The sequence below is a fragment of the Poecile atricapillus genome, chromosome 6 (genome assembly GCF_030490865.1).
Source record: "Poecile atricapillus isolate bPoeAtr1 chromosome 6, bPoeAtr1.hap1, whole genome shotgun sequence".
Classification (NCBI taxonomy): domain Eukaryota; kingdom Metazoa; phylum Chordata; class Aves; order Passeriformes; family Paridae; genus Poecile; species Poecile atricapillus.
Window position 1 is genome coordinate 20161169 of NC_081254.1, and position 23988 is coordinate 20185156.

Genomic DNA, 23988 nt, shown 5'->3' on the forward strand with positions numbered 1-23988 from the left:
ACCACGTCTAATTGTGCCTTCTTACATCTTCTGTCGTCGCTATTTGCATAAAAGCTGCAAAAAAGATAAACTCTTGTGGTATGAAGTGCAATGGGAATTGTGCATCCCAGTGTCCTGACACCTGAATCCCAAATCGGCCGGTGTTTCCCAAGCGGTATTAGGAGATGCCCCCGGCACAGCCGTTCCTGGGCGGGCCGTAGGATGCAGAGTTTCCAGGGCTGCTGGGCAGCTACCAAACCCCGCTGCCCTCAACGATGTTGTTCGTTCGGCCCTTGCTGAATTTTAAAAGAGAACAGGAACTCTTGAGTTCATCCTCTATAATCCCTGTATCACAGAACACAGCGAGAGTGGTTTGCTCTCATTATTGGTATGAGATTACTCTTTAATTGCAGCGAAAATCCATCCTTTCAAAAGCATTAAAGGGTTGACGTTTCTTTTTCTGATACAAGCCCATATTCAGATTACATGGACACTAATCAAATAACTCGGGTTATTTCATTTGTCAACACGTTCATAAAAATTTTCTACCAGGCGTTAAAGGCATTTATATGGAACGACATCTTTCAAAAGCAATGTCGCTAGTCCAGATTTAGGGTATATTTGATTATGACAAGACGTTTGATGGTTTTATTTTACATACCAGTTGTGCCACAAATTGTTTCATACCTCAAAGTCCTAATTTTTATCCTGCGAGTATTTTCTGTGAGCAGTAGTTTTCATTTTACGCGGCTCTTGTCAATACCTGCAGCTCCTGGAAGAGCCTTCTATTCAAAAGCGTTGTCAGATGATCTAAAGGACAAGTGGGAAGGCGGCTTTGGACATGGTTTTGTTTTGTTTATTTCGGCGTGCGAGTGTGTGGTTTTCCCTCCCAACTTTAAAAGAAACTCCTCGGTTTACGGTGCCGTTTCAAGGGGGAATCCTCGTGGCTGCTCTCCCTGCTGTCCGCAGCCGCTGCGGGATGCTTTCTGCCTCGGCTTGTGCTGCGGCCCCCGCGGGCGGGGTGGCGGCGGCTCCCGGGGGAGGGGGCCGCCTGGCTGGCGGCGGGGGTCGGGGGCAGGAGCTGCGGTAGGCGTTTCCCGGGGTCTGCTCTGGGCGGGGAGCCGCGGCGGGGGAGGAGGGTGCCGGCGTGCTGGGGCGGCGCGGCGGCGGGGGCTGCGGAGCGGCTCCTGGGGGCCGGGCGGCCCCGGCGCTGGGGTGAGCTGAGGTGAGCTAAGGTGAGGGCTCCGCGGGCGCTTGTCCGTGGAGGGATCCTGGGAGAGGGAAGGGGCGCGGCGGGGCCCCCGGCGCCGCAGATCCCCCGTCCGCGGGGAGCCTGCAGCGGGACCCCCAGGTGAGCGGGCGAGGGGCCGGGCGGGGGTCTCGGGGCGGCCGCTGCCCCTGCAGAGCTCGGCGAAGCGGCAGCAGCGCCCTCCGTCCCGCCCGCTCGGCTGCGCTCCCGGAGCCGCGGAGCGCTGCGCTCGCTGCCGGGGCAGCGCGGGCCGGGCCGGGCCGGGCCGGGGCCTGCGCCGGGTCCCCGAGCCCGGCCGGGACCTGCCGGGACCTGCCGGGACCCGCCGGGACCGGGGCCGGGCTGCCCAGGCTGCGGCAGTGGCCGGAGCCGGGTGAGGGCACTGACTTGTGCCTTACCCTGGCCGAGGTAGCGCCGCTTCGGGCCCCGGGCAGAGTGCCCCGAGCGGCGGGTGCGAGGCAGCGCTGCCGGGGGGCGATGCCGAGGCGCAGGGGGAGGCGGGTCCCCCTCGGCAGCCCCGCCAGCAGCAGCCCTTTTCCTCCCTCCCGGCTCTCTGCTCTCGCCCAGAACTCTCGAGCATCAGTTGCTCTTTTTATTGGTTACAGCTCTCCTCATCCTTCCAACTTCGACAGGTGATCAGAGCATCGTGGCTGTTTTAGGTACCTACTTAGGGTCTAATTGCTTTTATGAAATTGATGAACTTTGTTTGGAATAGCTCACATTGTTATTCTCCGTTTGTATGTACTCCTTTTATCATGGATATCCATGCAGTAGAAATTTCTTAAGTTAGGAGCTGCTATTGCTGTCACTTTAAAATGTCACATTGATCTTTAAATTTGCAAATCTTTACATTACAAGGTTTCTGCGGGAATTCAGTACACTGAAAACGTTTGAAGCATATTGATGATACTTTTCTGAGAACTGACAGCTATTAGTTGAAAGAAATGTCAATAGAAACTTGATGGAAGATAAGATTTTTAAATACTTTTAGTATTTTTAGTGTAGTTGCTTTCAAATAAAAAGCAGTCGCAGTCATGCATGAAATTCAGAATTTAATAATAAATTATGTCTCAGGAGTTTTCCCTTTTCTTTGGCTTTTAAAAATGCAAAATGTAGCACTTGACAGCTTTTGTTACCGTGCATTAAATATAATTGGTACTAGAGAGAGGAATAGAGGAATTTCTTTTGGCACTAGGGTGATTAAATTTATGTTTTTTAATGTATAAAACTCCACCAAAGCATAAGCTGTTCTTTGAGAATGCAATTATTTTTTTTTTGTATTTAACCATTTTCCAGTATTTCAAAGCAAAGTAGATCTGCCTTATGAGACTCTAATATAGATATCGTTTTATAGAGAAAATAGTTTTGTAGCCATAGAAATACTAATGTAAAGTCAAAATATTTAGATCCTGATAGCTGAACATCATATGACTAGGTGAAAAAGTACAAAAATAAATTATGTGTAAGAATTACAGAGTGTACCAAAGATTTTGCAAAAGAAATTAGTTGGGTAAATCCTAGTATTTACAGATGGATATTTTCATGTCTGTTATGCTGTGATTTTGTTAATATAATTTTCCTGCAGCACAGTCTTATGTTACCTGCAATTGCTATTGATAAATACCAGGTCAAAGAATAAAATATTTTGTTGGGAAACAGACTATTTTAGGTAAGACCTATTTTAATTTACAAAATCACTTTCAATTAAAAGGTTTATTGGCTTCATTGTAGCAAAAAATAACTTATTTATGTTGCTTTCCACAATTTCACCTTGCACAGTGTCCTTCAGCTCTGTCACTTGCTCTCATTAGAGTTGACATCATGTAGTAAGTGTAGCACAAATGTAAATAAGATTAATGTAAGTTAATGCCACTTAGTGCTGTTGAAGAAATCTTCAGCATCAGCCATGTGGAAGTAACTGATCTTTGTTTAAACATATTTATTTTTAAATAGAAATGATGAACATGCAAAATCACAAGAAAATAAACAGGTGTACGTATGGCTATGTGTACAGTTGGGAATTCATGTGTGTGTACATATATGTTTCCATCTTTATGTACGTGCTTACACACCACATGCATATGCTTTTCTGTCAGAAAGAAACATTTGAACAGATATTACTTTTTTTCAAAGCTGATGAAATCAATACCAGGACTCTTAAATAGGAGCATATCTTAACATATCTTTAAAGATAATGCAACTTTAAAAAAATTCTGAAAAAAGAGACATGAATTTGAATTGTATGAAGAGGGAAGACAAATATTTATAACTGTTTCCACAGGTTACACAGTTTGGTTCAGTCTGCTTGTGCTTGATTCATGCTGTTTGTGTTTGGATCATGTTTGGTTGGCTGTTGTTTTTCCATTTTCTGTGGCTACATACAGGGAATGGTGGTTTTGTCTGCATGGATGCCTGGGTGCAGGAACAAATGCACAGATCTATGTGAGAACAAATGTGTTAGCAGATTGCTGTGGTCAGGGCTGCTGTTTATGCGAATCAAGGATTTTGCTGAAAGTAGGTACACACATCTGTGTGACAAGTAACTTTCTTACACTGTGTGACAGATGAATAGCTGCCTTCTTTGTTCCCCCTTCCATGGAATATTATTTTCTTTCTGTTCTTTTTGGATGTCCCTGTAAAATTCAAACTTCCTGTGATGTTTTGGAGCATTATGTCAATTGCTGAATGGTGAACAATGCCAGAGCAGCAGGTGCAAAACCAGACCAAGTCTTTGAGGTGACCATCAGCACAATTCAGGTCTGGAATATGAAATACTGTGAGCTCTGAACTGAAATGTATCCATACAGTGTACAGCATGTACAGCTGTGAAAACAGTTGAAATTACATATTCATAACATTTGCAGTCCGATAATCCTCAATCCTGGCTGAAGAATTAAAACACGCTCCTTTTATCCTACAGAAATCCATTTATTTTCTTTATCCTACAGAAACCCTATTTTTTAGGTCTTAGGCCTTGAAACCACAGGGTGAAGTGGTTGATAAATGCACTGCTTCATTAAATAGAACAGTTGTAAGCCAGTGAAGAGTCAGCCCTTCATGCAAAAATAAAGTCTTTGAAAGCCAGTAGACTATGGAGCTGTAAGCATCTCCTCTTTATGCACAGGTGGATTATCTGATTTATGAGTGACTTGTACAACCCAGTACCATCCAACAGGGTCCATTAGATCAGATGCAGTGCCAGATAGAAGCATTCATTCTGTCCTTGGGGCCAACCCAACTGGAAAGGAATATTGACACTTAATACATCATGAAGCCAAATTCCTAGGCCCAGTCTGAACCACTGGGATTGCAGAAAATAAATGTACTTTATCCTTTCCAATGGATGCAGCATGGTATTACTGTTGCTTATTGTCCAGTTTGAAATACCAAGAGTTCTCCCAGTGTCTGCACTGCATTTCTTGTAGTCGAGCACTGGAAGGGATGGAACAGAGACCTCAGTGGCCCTGTTGTTCATGTTCTGCCAGATTCAAACCCTCCAGCTAAATCTAAGAAGGCTTCACGTGGAACTGTGCAGATACTGTTGCATCCCAACAAGGCAGTATTAACCAGGCTTTCCAGCTGTGTGGGACAACCCATTCCTTTCCTACCTACCACATTTCTGGGGTTCAGTGTGGAAATTCCAAAAACCATAGGGAAGTTTGATGCTGGGCTGCCATTTGAGAGCAGTGGGGTGAGAGTATGTGACTCTGCTGGGACTTGTTCAAATCTCAGTTATTTTCTCATCAAACTAGATGTGATGCTCAATCCCAGACATTTTGTTCCTGGACATCAGGTAAAGACTGGAAATTGCATCCTTGTGGTGGTATTGGAGATGTGATGTAGTCTTCATCTGCTTTGGAGAGGGAGGTCTGTGTGTCTGTGTGGCAGCTACCATGCATCAGGAGAGAAGCCATTTCAACTTCCCCTTTCTCAGAGAAAATAAGAAGAAACCTGAAAGCTTTTCCTTTGGTTTCCACTTCCAAACGGTTCCCATATGTCACAAGACTTGTTGAAAGCAAATGTGGAGCTTGAGGTATTTGTTCATTTCCAATCAGGGATTTTAGCTCTGTCTTCTTCATTATTCCCACCGCAGTTTGAGAGATTGTTCATAATAAAAAGATTTGGCAGTTTCATGATTCACTAGGCTGGGTATCCAGCCAAGATATAATGATGGTTCATCAAAAGCTGTCAGCTTACATTGCATGTACTGAGGATTTCAGATGATGGAAGACAATCTGAAGACCACAGAGCCTTAAAATAATAAGAATTGGAGAACTGCTTCCTGAAGGTATCATGATGGTACAGTAACAAAGAGGTGAGCACCCCATAAACTTGAAGGTCTCTAATTCACAGTAAAACCTCTATAAGAGCCCAGTTTCTAAAAGCTGAAAGCAGACACCAAGCTCCACACCCTGAGCTGCGACCTGATCATTCCAGAGAAATCTAGGCAGTGAGTTTCCCTATTTCTACTCATTATTTTTAGGTACATGTCAGGTTAGAGTTGTGTAGCTGCTGTACCGCTAAGTATGATGAAAGAAAGCTGAGGAAGCCTGGAATACCAAGGGAACACGATTTCCATGCATCAGGCTAGTTCAGTCCCGATTTTAGTCCACTCTCTTTAGATTCCATTCATTTCTGCAGTCAACAAATTCCTCCTTGATGCATAGTTGATTTTCCTTCTGCTTCTTCCCAGATGCCTAGCTCAGGTAAGCACATCAGGCAAGCTTGACTGAATCATGCCGGGAGAACAGGGGATATGTTAGATGAGCAGTACATCAAGAGCTGTGAGGAACTGAGAACAGAAGTACTCAAAATATGTCCCAGCTGTAGCCCTGGACTGCAAAAAAAAAGTAAAAAAATTCCAGTCTCCATAGGTTTTATTATCATTCTCTCATTTATCTCATCAGTGCTAATTGGGCTGTTCTTAATGCATGAATGTGATGTGGCTCACTGGCAGGAAAGGGACCTCTGGATCAGTCACCCTCTTGCTTCTCTGCAGGATCACTGCTGGGATCCAAGTTTGTGACCAGGAAAAATGGGAAGATGAAAGAGTGTAGTCAAAGCTCAGAAATTCAGGGTGTACTGTCTTATGTCCATCTCAAAAATGGACAGGTTGCTAAACCTGAGAATCAGAAATGAGTGACATATGGGTAGTTTTTCTTGAAATCCAGGGAAATTCTTTCCTTTCCAAGGTAATCCAAGACCTTTGCATACTCTGCTAGGGTATAATATCTGTCTGAGGGGTAGCCAGATGACTTTATCCCAGAAAGGCTAGGAATGGCAACACATAGTTGTATCTCCAAGTATTTTTGTATAATTTTGTATAATTTTCTTCACGTGTGCGGGATTTTCAGAAGTGAAGGTGCAAAGAAATAATTTTGTGCTCAGAAAGTCCTGACCTGCACCCAAGCTGAAGCACATAAGCTCTGTCTTGCAGTAGCAGTGAGCTAAAAGAAATTACTTGTTTAGACTTTTCATGCTTTTAAAGGACTTCTCAGCTTGTGATTGAATTTAGGAAACAGGGTTTCATTTCAGGATTTATTTCATGGGTTCTGGGACTATTTTTTAAAACAAGAATTCTCCATACTTTTATTTGATTTCCTGTCAGTTTCCTTCAGTTTTAGTTTTGATTTTCCTTTAGTTTAGTTTTGATTTTTCTCCTTTGCAGTTCACAACTTAAATAAAGGGAAAACCTAGCACATAAGAAAAACAATTGTATAAAACCCAAGGATAGATTTTTTCCACTTTTTTATTTTGTATTCCCTTGAAATTTCCTTCATGTGTTAAGAATCTTCAGTTCCTTAAAACAGCAGAAAATAATAAATGCTGCAGACAGAACCACTCTGTCTGCATCAGCTCAATTTCTTTATTATCTGTAGTTTATTGTGCATGACACTGCACGTCTGATCATGGATTCCTCAGACCGACAGACCTTCTATTGAAATCAAAGGCAGTTTTGGCAGCAGCCACAGGACTGCACTGGCATAGTCACAGGTTATGTGCTCCGGGGAAAATGCCATCACACTTTGGAGCAGAAAGGAGTAAGTTGAAAGGTGAAGGAAATGATGGCTGCAGTATTTAATATTTCTGTTTCTTTTTTTCTTTCCGTTTTGTTGACATGGGAAATGCAGAGCTGTAGTGTTTATATTAACCCCTGCTCTGGAGAAAGTCTGGAGTAGATACAGAAATGGTTGGGAAGATTGTGGGATGATGCTTTCCAGGATCAAACACTTTCAATTATTTTAAAAGAGTAACTTCTGTGCCTTTTTTTTTTTCCAATTAGGATAATTGCTTTGAAAATTATATAACTGTATGCAAATTAATCTGCAGTTAAAATGGAAGTAAAGGTGAAATAGAAGTAGCTATTGACAGTTTTAAAAATCAAATTAATTTTAGAGAAACATTTTTATTATCTGCTTCTATTTTTGATTGTGAAGAGCTGAACTAGCTAAATAAGTTCTGGCTGAAAGGGTTCTCCTTTTGCAGATGTGATTAATTTGTTTTCCTCCCACTTGCATAGTTGATCACAATACTAAGTAGAGCTACCAGTGCCTTTATGGCCACTAAGAAGCTCCAAATGATGCCACAATTCAGTGTGGTTACTGTGGCAAGGAGAATCAGGTCGAATCCTCTGAAAAAAAAATGCAGGGGAGACTTTCCTCAAATCGGTGTTCCTACATTTGGGAACTTCCAGACATTTCTTAGAAGAGCTTGCAGTGACATCTGAAGGCCATGCAGTAGAAAACCAGGGATCTGAAAATTCCTTTATTTTCCTCTCTGGTAACGTTTTTCTCATGAGGTACAGGAGCTATGTAAACATATTTTAGGATGGCAGAAGTTGTAACCTAATTAGTTAGTGGGATGCTATACAAGTGCTAGGAAATGGGGAGAGACTAGGAGAAGGCTATCTTTATAGTTCCAGCTTGGAAGAACACTCAGGAAACCAAAAGTTGACTAGCAATTTGCGTGCTGCTCTGGAGGCAAGCAGGCTGGGAGCATTTGCTGTGAGCATCATTCTGTTTCATGTGCTTTTTGGTGGAACATCCAGAATTGCATAATCCATAGGGAGCTGCCTGCCCATAGGTCCTTGTTCTTTGACAGATCTGTCACACTTCTCAGAAATCAAGATGCAAAATCCATCACTCAGGGACATGGTATATGTGTATCAGATACTCTCTGGGGGATGAAGAGTCCATTAAACAGCAAGTCCCTAAACTCATCCATATGAAGAATGCACATCTGTGACAGATAGAATATGGAGAGTACCCATCGTCTAACAGGTGATCTGAGTCTAATGTGCTACTAAAGCATTATAAATATTCATTTTATTTCAGCCTCTCAGAGACCTCTGTGGGTGATCCCAGAGGGATAGGAACTGCTTATGCAGAACCTGAGTGGGAGCAGCAAGATCGTGGTGTATGAGGGGGATCATGGGAAGCAATGGCACTCCCAGCACTGGCAGTTTGAGGCAAGCATATCATTGCCTGCATGATGTAGGGCTGAAGAGCTGACCTTCACAGTGAAGCTTATGGTAGAGTTCTCTGAACTTTGCTACATAGCAGGAGAGTGAATGAAGTCATATGTACAACAGCTAGTGAATCTGTAGGAAATGAAGGCACAGCAGATTTATTGCTCATTAAAGGAGGTAGCCAAAATGTGGAAATCAGTGTCATTGAGACAAGAGTAATCAGTTGGGTGAAGTCATGGAGAATTCTCTGTTATAAGAATTTTCTCTCTTCATTCACTGGGGAGAATGTGAGTGATTCACTTACTTCAGCCTGTCAAATTAAAATGGCAGGCATTCTAGCATACCTTCTCCATTTCTCATCATGACTCCATTTGTAGATTCTTAATAAATTTGACTACTAGATTATTGACTTCTTTGACTACAAAGACTGTTGGTTCACAAAAAGTGAGATTTCCATTGAAACCAGGTTTTATAATTAAACAAGGGGTCATGGTTTGGTGTAGAATTCTCATCCAGGCTCAAGTCTGAAGTTCCTGAAAACTTAAAGAAGTTTTATGAAAAAAACTCTCAAGCATCTTGACTGTGGCTGAAATTTTTGCTTTAGAATATAACCAGATGAAAAACATGTAGAGGTTCAATTTACATCCAGATTGAGGGGTATTTAAGATTTTTCAGATTTATATTCTGGCCTACTTACACATTTTTTTTAATTTTTTTTTTCCCTGGCTAATTTCTGCTATCTGTTTTGGGTGTTGTGGGTGCTGCTGCTGTATTTCAGCAGTTCTGAGATTTCTGGTGGTGGTTTCAAGGTATGAGGTATGCACTGACTCTTACACAGCCACCTTCTGCACTGGAAGGTGCCACAGTGCAGTCAACTCCTGCTGACCCTCTCTGAGAACCCAGCAGATGCTCTCTGGCAGCAGTGGGTCCTGAGGGTACCCTCTTTCATGCTGCATCTGCTGGGTTGCACAATCCAGCCATAATATTACAGTCATGCCTGAAGTTTTTGTAGGTATTTATCTCTCCTTTTTACCTCTTACTCCTGTTGTCCATGGTCCTTTGACCTCCCTTCAGCTCATCTGTTTGGTTTCCTTTGCTCCACCAGAGAGTGGAGAAAATAAATCCATTGAATTTTTTTCTGTCATGTCTCAAGCTTCAGTCTTTACTTTTGAGGAAATCAGTATTTCAGTTTTCTGTGGTAAGGGCGGCAGCTACCAGAGAACCCCCTACTATCCCTCACCTGGGCAGGAGGCAGGACTTGTTCCAGTACTGCCCTGGATGAATCTGCACCTTGGAATGGAGACCCCTGAACACGGGCAGGTCAGAAAACCCACAGGATGCAGCCAGTCCCTTTGCAGAGGTAGCAGCTCATTTTTGAAAGCAGTACATTCATGTTTAATCACCATTATCCCTCAGCTGATGAACTTGGCTTAGTAACAGAAGCTGAAATCTTGTGAATGCAGAGGGAAGAGCTTTCTCATTCTGTAGAAAAAGATTCACCCTTTTTCTTCCAATGATGTTGCAGAGTATTCTCACTGTACACTCTAAGTACCAGCAGCATATCTTCAGCAAACACTGTAAAAAGCCAACCACTGGAGATTTAAATTATCCTCCCTACCTGACATAACCCTGACCAGACCCTATCAAACCCTGTACCTGGAGGCACCGAACCTCCTGTTTGAGCAGAGGGTGGTAGAGAGAATGAGCCACTCCTGAGAGAAACGATTCCTGCCCGGCGGGGCGCTCAGAAGCTGCGGCGGTACAGCGCACCGACAGCACCGGGGCTGGGGGATGTCCTGCTTGCCTTTGCCATGGGACACTGTGTTATGCTGAGATGTGACACTAGATGGTGCATTCGCCAAATGATTGGAAGAGATGGCTCATCCCAGTGCCCAAACCTTTTGGGGTGAGGCTGACGGTAACTGTCCCATCTGCTGTGTAATCACAGTGCGTCCTTCTCACAGCTTTTCACACAAGTGACCCTGCCATGCCAGAGACAAATTCTGTGCTTCCACAGCTGCCAGGGTGGCACTTTGGGACTTTGGCGCTTACGCTTGTAGGTTTGGGGGATTTTTTTTCTGATCACATATTAAGCTAACAAGTCAATTAGAAACAAGCAAACTTTAATGTCATATTGACTTCAAGGGATGCTTGGGGTTGGATAGAGGACGTATGTTATCCCACTCTTTGCCTTGGTTGTCTGGTTTAGGTCTGCATCCTTCTGATGCTTACTACGTACTAAATGTCTGACCATGTATTTTAATATTTTTAGGGTAGGGTCTTAGACCTTGACTACAAGGAATAAATTATACTGAATTAACTACACTGATTTAGAAACTGATTTAGTTAAATCAATGCAACTCTCCTGAGCACTTTATACCACTTCAGTTTAAGTCATGAGTCAGTGAATAACAAATCAATTCTGTTGGCAGAGAGTGAGAAAGATTAGACTGGATCTTCAGCCCTTCTGTCTCAGTATTTATTAGGCTGAGGCCTCTTCAGGGCTTGTTGCTGTTCTCTTTAATTTTCTCTGCCTAATGGACCTGATCCAGCTCATGACGGCATAAATGAGGGGTTTTCTATGACCTCCAGCTGGGAGCTGGAGATGGCAATATCTTTATTAGAAACTTAGAGAGGCTTAGAATGGCAAATAACTCAAGCCTGTCTTCTCCTTGCTGCATACTGAGTTCTCAGATTGTGGCTCATATTGCAGAAGTTGCATCTGCAATGACAAATCTATTATTCTACATTCAGGGCTGCAAAATGTATCCTCTGAAGACCGGAATTGTCTACTAACATTGTGCTAGGAGTATGATAAGAGTCATAAGCTGATTTGATTTTCTCAACAACAGCTGATAACTTACACTTTGAGGCTCTCATTTTGAGCTAACAAAATTATTCTTTTCAGGAATTTCCACAAATTCTGTGCATTCTGGTTGGATATACTCAGGACTCAGGTTATTCCTGGTTTTGTAGCAACTTAACCAGAAACTAGACTGATGTTTCACTTAAGTGAAAAAAACCCCAGCTTTTTCAAAATGTGTTTCAAAAAATCTTGCTTTATTTTGTTGTCATTCTCTTTCTATTTCTTCAAACTTCTACAAACTATCAATAATAAGAAGGATATCTGAGAATATGCTTAAGAATATGCTGAGTTGTACTCACTGAAAATTTTTGTTCCCGAATTATTGTTCCCAAATCTTCTTACTCTTGTCTGTAGAAAGCAGCAGTTGAACTCTTGGACTGTCTGCCTGTTCTAGGAAGAGTAATTCAGTTGTTTACAAACCTAAGATTTTGGTTTAGTGCAAAGTAATCTTTCTTGTTCTGAACTGGATGTTGATAGAGCTGTAAACTCTGTAACCAACTGTGTCCTGGTATACTCTTACAATTCACCTGCACCTCCTGGAAATCTTTGTATTTCAATTAGTGATGCCACTTTCTATTTCCATCTCTATGCCCATTATGATTTCTTGTGTTTTTTACAGGTTTATAATGGAACTTACCTCTTTGCCTAAATTCCTTTGGACAAGTGACAACAAGCTTCTGCATCACCATTTTCCAGACATATTGGCTACTGTTCATACCACACAGGACATCCCTGAAGAAGTTGTTTTTGGACCATGCATGCTCCAGAACACCCTGCTGGACACTGTAGCTTTCATTGCTCTCAAGTGTTCAGAGAGACGGAACATCCACTATGTATTTAAGGTATGAGGAAAATATGAGTGTTTAATGTTAGACCCTTCAAAAAGAGTTACACCATCCCTGAGGAGGTAACTTTGCAAGGGGTAGGTTTTTGTTTTGTTCAGCACAAGTAACAGCTCCTTCAAAGAGAATGGGCCAGTGCATTTCTGATTTATGAGCTGTAGACTGGAAGGACCTGAGGAAAACTGTTTCCTTTTTAGGAAGAATACATAGTCCCACTTCTATGCTGATGATTGACGACCTGCTTCATTTCTGACTTGGAATAGGAGGGAAGAGGGACAAATAGTTTAGTAACCTCTAGTTCAGGTTTAGTCAGGACAAAGGAGGTTTATCAGGAGGTATGACAGCCCTGTGAGAACAGAGGAAGAATACTGGCATTGCACTGATTCATGCAGGTGGTACATTCACAGCATTTATTTACAGATCTAGGCAACTGCTACCCCAGTGTGTTCAGTTGTCCTTAAAAGTGCAACCACCGTGGCAGTCAGGCAACTAGCCCAGACACACCTTGGGTAGCCACAGCTTAACTGCTATTAGTACATAGACCTCCTAAAGTTACCTTAAATCTGTATGTCTGTGTTACAGCTACACTTTGCAATCACTGTAGGGAAGGCAGAAACCCTGGGATTGTAATGGACTGTTAACTCTCAAGCTCTAGTTCCCCAAATGTTTTTATTACATAGCCACTGTTTGTCATGCTGACCACTTACCCCGGCTTTCTGGGTCTTGGAGTGCCTTTCAGTCACTGTTGGTCTAGATGAGGCCAGAGTGGTGTCTTACAATGTGATGAAGGCAAATTTCCCACATTCTGTGGCATGGATGGATCTTGAGAGATGCAGGTTTGCCTAAAATTTCTGTGCTCTGGAGGAGAGAAATCCCAAGGCATATTTGTAATATGATAGAGACAGTTGTTGGGAGATAACCTGTTCTACACTTCTGCTTTAAACAATTTAAGAGAGAGAAGAAGAGGCTTTATCTGACTGTTTTGAGTCTCTGGCACAAGTTTGCTCTCTTGGACAGTGTTATGAGTACTCCAGGAGACCAACAAACTCTTTGTAGAGGAACCTGCCCTGAAATGAGACTTTATTTTTGGGATATTTCTGTATTTCTCCTGGGAGTTTTGAATTACTGTAGAGAGAGCCTGAAAGGTTTTATGCATTGGAAGAGCCCTCTAGAGGGATGGCTTTAGTGTTTGTCTACACTTGAGCTAAGTAATTTCTATGCAGCAATGAAATTGGATGCCTGAGTTGGCTCAGATCTCTGTCTTCTGGCAATAAATACATGAAATTCTGTGCAAGTAGCTGTTTCAGATGCAATTGGTAGTCCCATATCCTGTTAACTACTCATAATTAAAAGTAAACCTTCCAGAAATCAGGATCTGCCATTAGGCTCCTAACTCTGTGTAGTAATTAATTAAAAATTCAATCATGATGCTATGTTGTCATCACAGCACTGAAGTGCAAAACAGAAACAGGTTTTGCTCTGCTGGGTATAGCACAAACAGAATACACACAGGAATGATTTGGCATGATTTGGATTCATTGCAACTGAGGTTTCTGTTCATCCTAGTTCATCAGAACTCCTGCAAGACTTTGGGGAATAATATTTCTAACAAGGATCTCATAATCTTGGGCTTTTTTTCTTTAGACCAAAGGGGGACTTCATAATTATTTTTTCCCCCTCATTTTCTTGGAGACCTTAATTTGAGCTCCTTGGCCCAATTTGTACACTTGGGCAAAGAAGATGCCTTGGCAGCCATTGGCACGGGTAGTTCTTTCCAGCTGATTCCTCTGCCCCTTCCATCTTCTTGGTGGTTTCAAGGAAGTGCTTTATTTTTTCTCTTCTCTTCCAGTGTTTCCCAAGGGAGCCACATTCCTCCACAGCTATAACTGAGATGTTGGGCTGTGAAGGCCTTACCTCATATATGGGTGCAAAGGATCCATCTTGGGGACTGACATCTCCCAGAGGGGGCAGATTTGCTGGGTTTATAGTGTCTCTAAACAGATGGAAGAACTAAAGCTGGTTCATGCTTCTAGTAGGTAGCACCCAGATATTATCTTAACATCTGGTACTCCTCCTCACCTACTTGAAGCTGGCTGAGCTCTTTTCCTGGAGTCCTGCTTTCTGGTGCAGCTGTGCTCCCTTTGACTTTGCTTAGAGCACCGGGTGGCTGCTTGGTATTTCTGAAACACAGCAACTAAAATATGACAGCCTCTGTCATAGCTATTAGTTACAGCCACTGTGTGTGGGTGGGTGTTCTTGTGTTCCTGTCAGACACTTGTATTTCTCAATCATTGTTAATTACCGTGGCATTTAGAGAGAACCAGTTTCAGGGCATGCTAATTTATTTTCTCTCTTACACTAAGTAACTCTTATCCTAATGGTCTCTTAATGTTTCATTCTTGTATCCAAGCTACTAATGTGATCAAACTTTTCACTGTAGGTAATAGTCAGTTAAAACCAGAGAAATAATTAGCCAAAGTATTGTTTCTGGTACCAAACACCAATGAATGGCTGCCCTGCAATTAGTGGAAAACTAAGAGATATACATTGCTTGGGGTGAAATTTAGATCATACTTGTCATTAGACATTTTTCATTTGCAAACTTCTTCCTTTCTAAACAATGACTTAGTGCTTCAAAAATTAGGTTTTTGCATATAAATGTTGCCCTTGATCACCCTGCATTTTAGCCTTCAAGCTATGAAAACTTTCCCCATCTTTCAAATATTGCAGAGGACACAGATCTGCCATGGTAAACACCAAGGAAAAACCTATAAAGAAATAAATCATTCTCTATTCAGTGTAATAAAGTAAGACTGGAGTCACATACTGAGTGAGGAAGACAATGCCAAATGTTTTGTACTTACATTATTTCATTGTCAACCTGTGATTAATGACTCAGTGGAGTAAAAATGATATGTGATTTAGGACTATGCTGTAATATACACACAATGGAAATTTAATTTCAGCAATAGACTTAATATTATTTTTTAAAATTTTTAGTGCCTGACGTAACAGCCTGAGAAATGTTTTTAAACTTCATTTGTTTCATATATCTGCATGCACACAAATTGAAATTAAATCAACCCTTGCAACTCTCAGAAATTATTTAACAAAAATATTGATCTGATGAGGTTTTTCTGTTTAACTACTTTGAAATTAATTTAATTAAACTAGCAAAGGTAAAAAAGGAATATATAATTTCATTTCTGAAAAAGGAAAGAGATCATATGAGTGCTTCTTAGTTGTATATATTAAAACCAGTATTTTATGTAATCTAGCCAAATAGGCAGATGTTTACTTGGGGTATTGAATCAAATAACCATGAATTTTCTTACACTCCCTGATCCATACCCTCCTATATCAGTGGAAAAACTCCACATGTGACTGTCCTGAGTGTATGTTTGTTCCCAATTCCACACTGCGCTGATCCAGGGGTCTGCACATCTCTCAGTCCCCAAGTGACAGCACTCACACATCTCCTGACTCATATCCCAAGGACTGAGACCTCTTTTTAGAGAGGATCACACCTCGTGTACCTCTGATCCCCACCTGGCACAGTCCCATGGGATGGTCCACACAAGTCAGGGCTAGAGACTGACCAGCATACCCTGGCTTCCCCATGGGAGGTTCCACATGAGCATTGGGGTCTTCTCCCTCCCTCCCAGCTGTATTCCCAGAGCTCTCAGCCCCCACACTGGGGAAGCCTTCTCCCTTTGGATTTGGTGACACTAGCAGATGTATTGGGCCCACAGCTTTGTCATATGTGCTCAGTGCCAGGCAGAAAATAGGCTTGGTTCTTGGATTGGATGAAAATCTTCCTTTGGGCCTCGAGACCTGTAACTTCCCTTCTTTTTCTCCTGTCTCACAGGTGGATGTTACATCTGTGCACAGTCCCACAGGACTGCCTTGGATGAGACTTGTACAAGCAGCTGCCAATAGCAAGGAGCAGAACTTGGAAGCTTACTTAGAAAACAGTCAGTTATACTATCGCCCCACCAGGAAAATCAGTAAAAATGAGGAACTGCTTGTCTGGTATGATGAGGAGCTTTCCAGCCTCTTGGGTTTCAATGAGATAAAAGCTCAGAGTCCCCAGAATGGTAAGTACCAAATTGCTGACTGCAGGGGTCACTGAGGACAGAAGTGAGTCTGCATCTTCTTTAGTGTGTGATTGTCTTGTAATAATACAAACCCATGTCTAAATCCTTAGCTGGCCTGCTAAGAGAAAAGACCTTCTGCTTTGAGGTTTGAGCTGGAGGCACAGAGGAAGAACCAATTTGCAGCTCTTTATGCCATTCTCATTGTTACTTTCTAGCAGAGTATGGTGCACTATAGACTCATGCTGCAATTTTTGAGCTTTGCAATGGAAATCTATGCACTTCGATAACGTGGAATCCTAAAAGTCTAGAGTATCAGTTGGAAATAGGCCTTTTTTAGATCATTGAGAAATCAGGTATAGGCTAGTGTTCAGCTTTAGTCTTGTAAATGAGCAGATCTTTAAAAATACATAACAAACCTAAGTACTGAATACAGCAGAGTCTGCCTATTTAGTACGGGACACAGTGGAAATGAGGAAAATTGCAAGCTTTAATTTCTGAGATATTGTTGGAAATTCATTGCTCCAAAAGAAATTGACCTGGAAGTCATTACAAAACTAAAAATCCAGATCACAGAGATAAGCAAGTCAGTCAGGTCCATACCAAGTTTGACTCCAGCTGTCATTTGCTCCAAATTTTACCTAATTAGACTGGAGAAAAACCCTCTCTGCACTCCCTTCAGCTGATTTAAACAAGCCTATATAGACTGGTTGGTAAAGGTATAGGTTGGTAAAGATATCTGTTAGCTTACCAACCTATACTTTTACTAACATACAAATTCATATGGTAATGTGCTTGTCTGTAAATTAGTATTAAATTAATACAGACACATTCATAGCAGGAACTGACTAAATCATTCCAGCTGGTTTCAGTGTATTCTGTTAGTTTCTGTGTAGAAACACACTGCCAGCACTTTGGATTTACCAGGGAAGAGTGTTACTTGCACAAGAAACACCATATCTAGACTCAAGACTTTAATCTCTTAAAGGTATAATGTTCCACCCATTTCAGCAGCCTTATTTTCTTATAAAAAATTCAGCTTCTGTAGTTCATAAAGTGATCTAAGCTGTGCTGAGTCCCAAGTTAGGAATTTTTAGGAAAGTTAGGAATTTTTAGGAAGTTTCCTATGTATCCCAGCCCTCAGGTGCTGTCTGGTATCACTTGCATTTAAAAACTGCTGTGTTTTGAAATAATATAGCGTAGTTTACAAAGGTTAAGATGTACCATATTTGTGTTGATTGCTGAATTTTGTATCATCTGTTCATGGGCAATCAAGCATCCCAGTGAACCAGAGGTGCAGTAGGTCTGAAGACCACAAGGAAAGAGTGTTCCTTATTCCTCCTGCCCATCATTGGCATTGTTTCAATTTGAACATCATTTTCTGTGCCACAGACATGTGTGCCTTAAGGCATATAACAGCTTGCCAAATGAGCATGAGTAAGGGCTTCAGGCATTAAGTCAGATGATTTTTGAACAGTATTAAACTTCCAGAGTATCCTAAAAATAGAGGGTCATGAAAAAGATCTTTGAATCCTGGTCTAAAACTCATTATTGCTTGGATATATAGTATTTAATGTTCATCCTGCATTAAAGCCAGTGACTTAGTTAAGAAATGAAGACCAAAATCTGGGTTTAGACTTCAAATCATTATAAAGTCTAAATGGTTTTATCTAGATCATGGTGTACTGGCCATTTTATGTACTTTCATGTAATATAATTACATTTTATGTAATAAAATCTAGGCTTGAGAGTCTAAATGGAATAATTTCTGCCAGTAGCACGGAAGCATGAAAGCAAATAAGACTGAATCATTTTGCATAGCAGGAAGGGACCTGATTCTGCACTGGCATTCGTTTTACCATGTGTAACCTTGTGTGACACAAAAGGTGTTTTTGGTTTTTTGTGTCCATGACAACATCAGGATCTACATGATTCCACCTTTGCAAAACTCATCACTTGTTGTCTGTTTCCACAGAGTTGAGATGCCAAGAATGCAGCCGAGTCTTCAAATGTGAGCATTCCTATCTGTCCCATGTCCGCTTCCTCTGTGTCCCAGAGAAGAGCGCTCTGCTGTGGAGAAACTTCCAGAACCCTAAAACTGAAAAGAGCAACTTGGCTGAGCAGACCACAAATTTCCACAGTCTGGCAAGGGACTTGGAAGTCAAAATGGCAGCTTGTAAAGGTGATGCACATGGTCTTACTGGAGAAAGGAGAGCAAAATCTGAAGAGGCTGAGAACAACAGGAACAGGAAAACAGTGCTGTTGGAGAAAACAAATAATTTGACTGAGGAACGTAACTGTGGGGACAAGGAAGAGGTTGGGGGAGAGCATGCATTGGCTGGTTCTTTCTGGAAGCTTAGTTCAGGGAGGCAGTCAGCTAGGAAGGATGCTTTAGAGCAGAAGCAGAGTGCTTTCACTGAGGTCAGGAAGATGAAAGAGAAGCTGAGGAATGAGAGGCTGCAGGAGCCAGAACAGGAGGATGTCACGGTCCCACTTGCTAAAGAGCAGGTATCAAAGGAAGTGTTGCTGAACTCCTCTGGTAGTGCATTCTCCTTTGTTTGGCCCACCAGAGCTCGAGGAGAACAGAAGAGTGCTTTCAGCAAACCCAGTAAGTGTGTAACAGAAAGAGCTGCAGTAAATTCTTCTCATCCCATGAGTGAGTCAGCAAAGAGCCTGGGGGAGCTGTCTGGCTTCATTGCCACTGCAGACATCATGTGCTGCAGCACTCTTCTCAGTTCCAAGTTCTTTGTCAGTGATTTGTGTAATGCTCAGATGCTGCAGACAAGCATCACTCGGAGCAATGTTTTCCCATATACCTCAGAACCATGGCCCAAGCAAGCAGGAGGACAGTTACAAAACACCACCACCACTTCCTCCTCCACCTCCTCCTCCTCCTCCTCTTCCTTGACTCTTCTTCCCCCCACCTTCACATCCTTTGGAGTGGCTGCCCAGAACTGGTGTGCCAAATGCAACCTGTCCTTTCGCATGACATCTGATTTAGTCTTCCACATGCGGTCACATCACAAAAAAGAATACTCCTCAAGTGAATCCCAGTGCAAGAGGAGACGAGAGGAGAAGCTGACATGTCCCATTTGCCATGAGTACTTCCGAGAACGCCATCATTTATCCCGGCACATGACTTCTCATAATTAGAGCTGTGCAGACAGATGTCACCAAGGGACCGGGCAGGTTGGATGAAGAAGGGAATGATAGTTCACTTAAATCCATTTCTTTTTGAGTTTACATTAATTTCTTTCAGGAAATCACTGTTTACAATAATTTATAATAGATGCTTTGTGAAAAAAATGTAAAATGTTTACAAGAGTCTGAGTGGGTTTTAAGTTTTGAAAACTCAACCTAGCCCCTGTCAACCTATTTTTGAGGAAATAAAATAGTGAAATGAATCCACATGCAGTGTTAATTTGCAGAGTAGGGAACAAAGTTATAGATTTGCAAACAGAATTGTCTTTGCTTATACTTGTTTTGCTGGTGTCTGTGCAGTACAATATAAATACAGAAATAACAACCACCTCATTGAATAAGGAACCTTTAAGCATTAGAAACATCAGAGCTTATACACTAAAAGAAAATAAGTTGCTATTTCTAGCAGCATTGGTGGACTCTTACCCCTTTATGCTAGCTGAATCAGCTTTCTTACCAAATTTTTGAGTTAAGAACTGACATTTTACCATCTCCTTGGCTTTGAAAGGGACCTGAATTTAAGACTGTTTGAAATCTGGGATTGTTAACAACTGGCTGGCATGCTGCCAAAGAAGATGGTGCTTGTAAAGCAGAATATCCAAGTTCTGTTCTAGGCTCTGCTGCTTTTGAAATATCTTTTACACAGTGAAATCAGCGTGGGTCTGTATCAAAATGTGAGCTGTTGTCAACCTTATTGTCTAGGCAGGAAGCAAATATTCTAAGATCTGTGTGACTTCAGTAGGCATACAGATCTGATGGGAGTAGAGTTTAGCCTGTGGTTTTCAGGTTTTGGATATACCTGAAGGTATAAAGGAAGCAGTTAGGGTATCTGAGTTACGATTAGCTACTGATTGAGAAAATCTGCACACTTTAATTGTGGATGATAGGCTCTGTACTGATAACTGCTAGAAGAGAAACACAGAATGATACAGGCGTACATGAATTGCACTGCTTTAGACCAGCTTTATCCTCTGGTTTCTACATGGGCCAATTCCAACTTTCCAAAAAAGAAAGTGGCATATTCTTTCTCTTGCCTGTCCATGAGACATTTTTCTCTTGTCTACTTTGTTTTGAGCTTTGCTGAGTCTCAGCAGCAGATAAATTCGTACTGCTCAGGGTGGGAGGAAACACTGTCTCTTGTTACTGCAGCCCATCTAATTAGCCTTCCATTACTTCTTAAATCCATTTAGGGACTTGATTTTGATAGTTTACGACACTGTGTTCTTCAAGCAGTCATTCCTTCTGGTGTTGTATAGTGTTTTTTCAGGTTGTCTGATGTTTTTTTGGCCTGTCTCTGAACCTCACCTGCCTCATCAAGGGCTATTATTCCCTTTCAGACAGACAATGATCAGAAACCATTCATTTCACAGCTGAGGGTAAAGGACATTTCAATATGCTCTTTATGTTCCACCATACTGATGATATACTCCAGTGGTTTTTGAATACTGGACAGAATTTTGAGTTACCATGACAATGCCTAGACTCATAATGCAAGTATCAGCTAGTAAACATGTCTGAATGGTAAAAGAGAGAACTGACAGTCTTAGGCTGTCAGCTGAAACCAACATAACACACTGTCACCTCTTGGGAGATTTCTGTAAGTCAGGAGATTGTATTCTTCCCAATATGTTGCTGCTGAACATTAATACATGGCTGTTTCCTATTAATATAAACATTTTTCTTATTGCAGGCCAACCACTGGCTGTGCACTCCAGCTTTATTTTTGAAACATAAAGTGATAAAACTGTTACATTATGCCTTTGAGTTCAGGAGACAGTTCTGGTTGGATTGTAACACAGTTTTTCAAGGTCAGTGGTAGAAGCTCTTTCACTTGAATCATTAAAAACCAAAATGAACAAAGACTTTGAAACATGGAGCACAGGGAACAACCTTGCATTGAGTAGGGGATGGTGTGGTTTCCTTGTAATCTTTCCATCTCTATTTTTTGTCCAATAACATTTACTGTGTAAGGAATATATTTATGGCAAAGTTTAATGGGCCAAATTTCACTCCACCTGGGTGCCAGCCAGTTTACTGTGAAGTCAGTGTCCATAAAGTGTAATGAAGGACTCTGTGGTGTAACTGCATTCATATGTGGTCAGGGTTATATTTCCCATTAGTAGTTAAGGCCAGATTGTGATCTCATTTATTCCAGTGAAAATCCAGAATCATTTCATGTTTCTACTCCTGATTTATATTAATTACTTTAAGATCAGCCTGGCCCAGTATAAATAAGACTAAGGATTTTTTGGTACCATAACTGCAAAATGTTCTCTTCTGTACTTTTTTCTGTTACTGAAAGATGCCGTGTTTTCTTAACAGTTTTATGATTAGAAACCTAGCTTCAGATTTCTTCTGGAAAAAGACAGGACTAACTGCATAATGCTCCCCAGTATTATTTTGGCATATCACTTCAACATTACCCTGCTCCAAATGCCTGTTTTTCCAGTGCACTACACCTGGTGTATAATTTAGATTGGAATGAAGCAGTACCAAATTTTACTGGTTACATGGTCTCACTGATGTTGTGTTGGACAAAGTGTAGAAAATCAACCACTGAAAAACAGATGCTGAGTCTCAAAACTCTTCAAATTGTGTTTTAGACCTACAGCCTGAGAATTCTCACCAGTAATCCAACTTCCTCACTTTGCTTATGGAATGAGGCTTAAGCAGGCAGCAAGGTTACAGGGAGAGATAGCTTCCCTTTATGTCATGGAGTTGTTTTCTTTGGGAAAAAAGAAAAGGCGAGAACTCTTACCCAGTTTCCTTGTGGACATATCTCAGCCACAGCAATTTATATACTGTGATGCCAAGCAATGTAGGAATGCCTTCTGTGCACAGAGAGAGTTATGAGGAGAAACAGTTACAAAAACTGTCAGAACTGATTCAAATTGCAAAAATGAGGAGAGATTTTTAATAAGCTTTATTTCTGGTACTTTCCTCACCTCCTCCAGCTCAGGGGCAGTGCACTGTGGTCCTGGTCTATAAAGACTGAGAATTTCCCTCTTGCAACATGGAAATCACACTGCAGGCAGTGTGTGCAGTGCTGTCCTTGTTTTCTTTGTAGGTGGCCATCAGCATAAAGATTGCATTAACAAGTTTCTTATTATTCTGAGGTAAAGGGGTTTGTGAACTAAGATTTATTTAGACACACAACAAACCATACAGCCAAACAATATGACATCTTGTTGCCTGCTGCATCTGAGCTGGTATCGGTGCAAAACCACACAGATGCCAACAGAACCAGAACTTGATTCCCTATGTGTAAAACCAGCTCTTGTGTAAAGCTCCTTGTGCAGGCACAGTGAAAGTCTTTTATGTGTCTCAGACTTAACTGTCTCATCTAAACTGGGTTACATAAACCAGGGGGCTTATCCAAAATTTTTGCAGATTTTATTTCTTTAAATGAAAATAGTCATATTAAAGCTAAGTGAACCAAATATTGAACAGGCAGAAGGAAGCCTAACGAGACAAAGAAAAACAAACTTCCTATAATTGAGTCATGCTGGAAGCTTATTTCCCCTTATGTCTAGAAGTCTGAAAATTTAAATTGGTGCAGATGAAACCCTGCTGGAAGAAAAGCACTCCACTAGAAACAGGGGTTCGTGAAGAAATGAAGGACTGCATTCTGTCCCTGTGAAACAATGTGATTTTATAGCAGGCATCTCTGTCTTTTCTACATGTAGAAATGCTAGAGAAGGGGGAAAAATAACTTTGCTTTTAAAACAAGAGGAGACAATTTGCAGTGAGCTGACTGGTTCTTTTCCTGTCTTTGCTAGCAACTAACTGTTCATTTTGATCAAACCACTGTTTCTTATGACATGTGTTTCTGGATCAGTGGAAAAGGACACAACACAGTGCTGTCAAGCTTAGCTGTGCAGGCTGTGTTTCTGCAATGGATAATGAGTTTACCAATAGGAAATGCCAGATTATGATATTTGCTCACTCACTGATCATTGATCCCTGAATTTTTTCTGATGAAGATGTGTTTTTCCGTCAAAATGACACTTAGATGTGCTTTTGAGAAATATATGTTTACTTGTTTTTTATGGGGTTATTTTTTACTAATCAGGGCAGTCTGTACGCTTCCTTGGATCTACAGGGCACAGTTTGGAAATCACTGAACTAAGGCGGCACAAAAGAAATAAAAGCTGGCTGTCATTTCTTGGTTAGAGTTCTGTGAATGCTGGAAGGAGAAGGATGAAACTGCTAGGTAGTCTGATACAATAACTCCTTTCTTCCTACCTTTAAAAGGAGCATGATTAGGATTAAAATCCAGGAAGTTATAC

At 41.5% G+C, this 23988-nt stretch overlaps 2 protein-coding genes across 3 annotated transcripts; one reads left to right on the plus strand and one right to left on the minus strand.

The window, feature by feature from the left end:
• Positions 1–874: 874 nt before the first annotated feature.
• Positions 875–8498, minus strand: LOC131580329 (basic proline-rich protein-like). The gene is made up of 2 exons (XM_058841388.1): positions 8495–8498; positions 875–1797 (listed from the first exon to the last, which is right to left on the minus strand). The coding sequence occupies exons 1-2, from the start codon at positions 8496–8498 to the stop codon at positions 875–877; spliced, it is 927 nt and encodes a 308-aa protein (XP_058697371.1).
• On the plus strand, positions 1122–19818 carry ZNF488 (zinc finger protein 488). Of its 2 annotated transcripts, none has more exons than XM_058841612.1 (4): positions 1122–1214; positions 12182–12404; positions 16273–16501; positions 18474–19818. In XM_058841612.1, exons 2-4 carry the CDS (start codon positions 12189–12191, stop codon positions 19649–19651), a joined length of 1623 nt encoding a protein of 540 aa, XP_058697595.1. In that variant the 5' UTR covers positions 1122–1214; positions 12182–12188; the 3' UTR covers positions 19652–19818. The 2 variants fall into 2 exon arrangements, with proteins under 2 accessions (XP_058697595.1, XP_058697596.1); XM_058841613.1 differs by having other exon boundaries at positions 1138–1204; positions 18474–19774.
• The last annotated feature ends 4170 nt before the right edge of the window (positions 19819–23988 follow it).

Excerpts from the sequence above, each read along its gene's own strand:
- ZNF488 (XM_058841612.1), top strand. The coding sequence starts at position 12,189 with ATGGAACTTACCTCTTTGCCTAAATTCCTTTGGACAAGTGACAACAAG. Across the intron at positions 12,405-16,272 it reads ACATCCACTATGTATTTAAG|GTGGATGTTACATCTGTGCA; the intron begins GTATGAGGAAAA and ends CCTGTCTCACAG. Across the intron at positions 16,502-18,473 it reads AGCTCAGAGTCCCCAGAATG|AGTTGAGATGCCAAGAATGC; the intron begins GTAAGTACCAAA and ends CTGTTTCCACAG.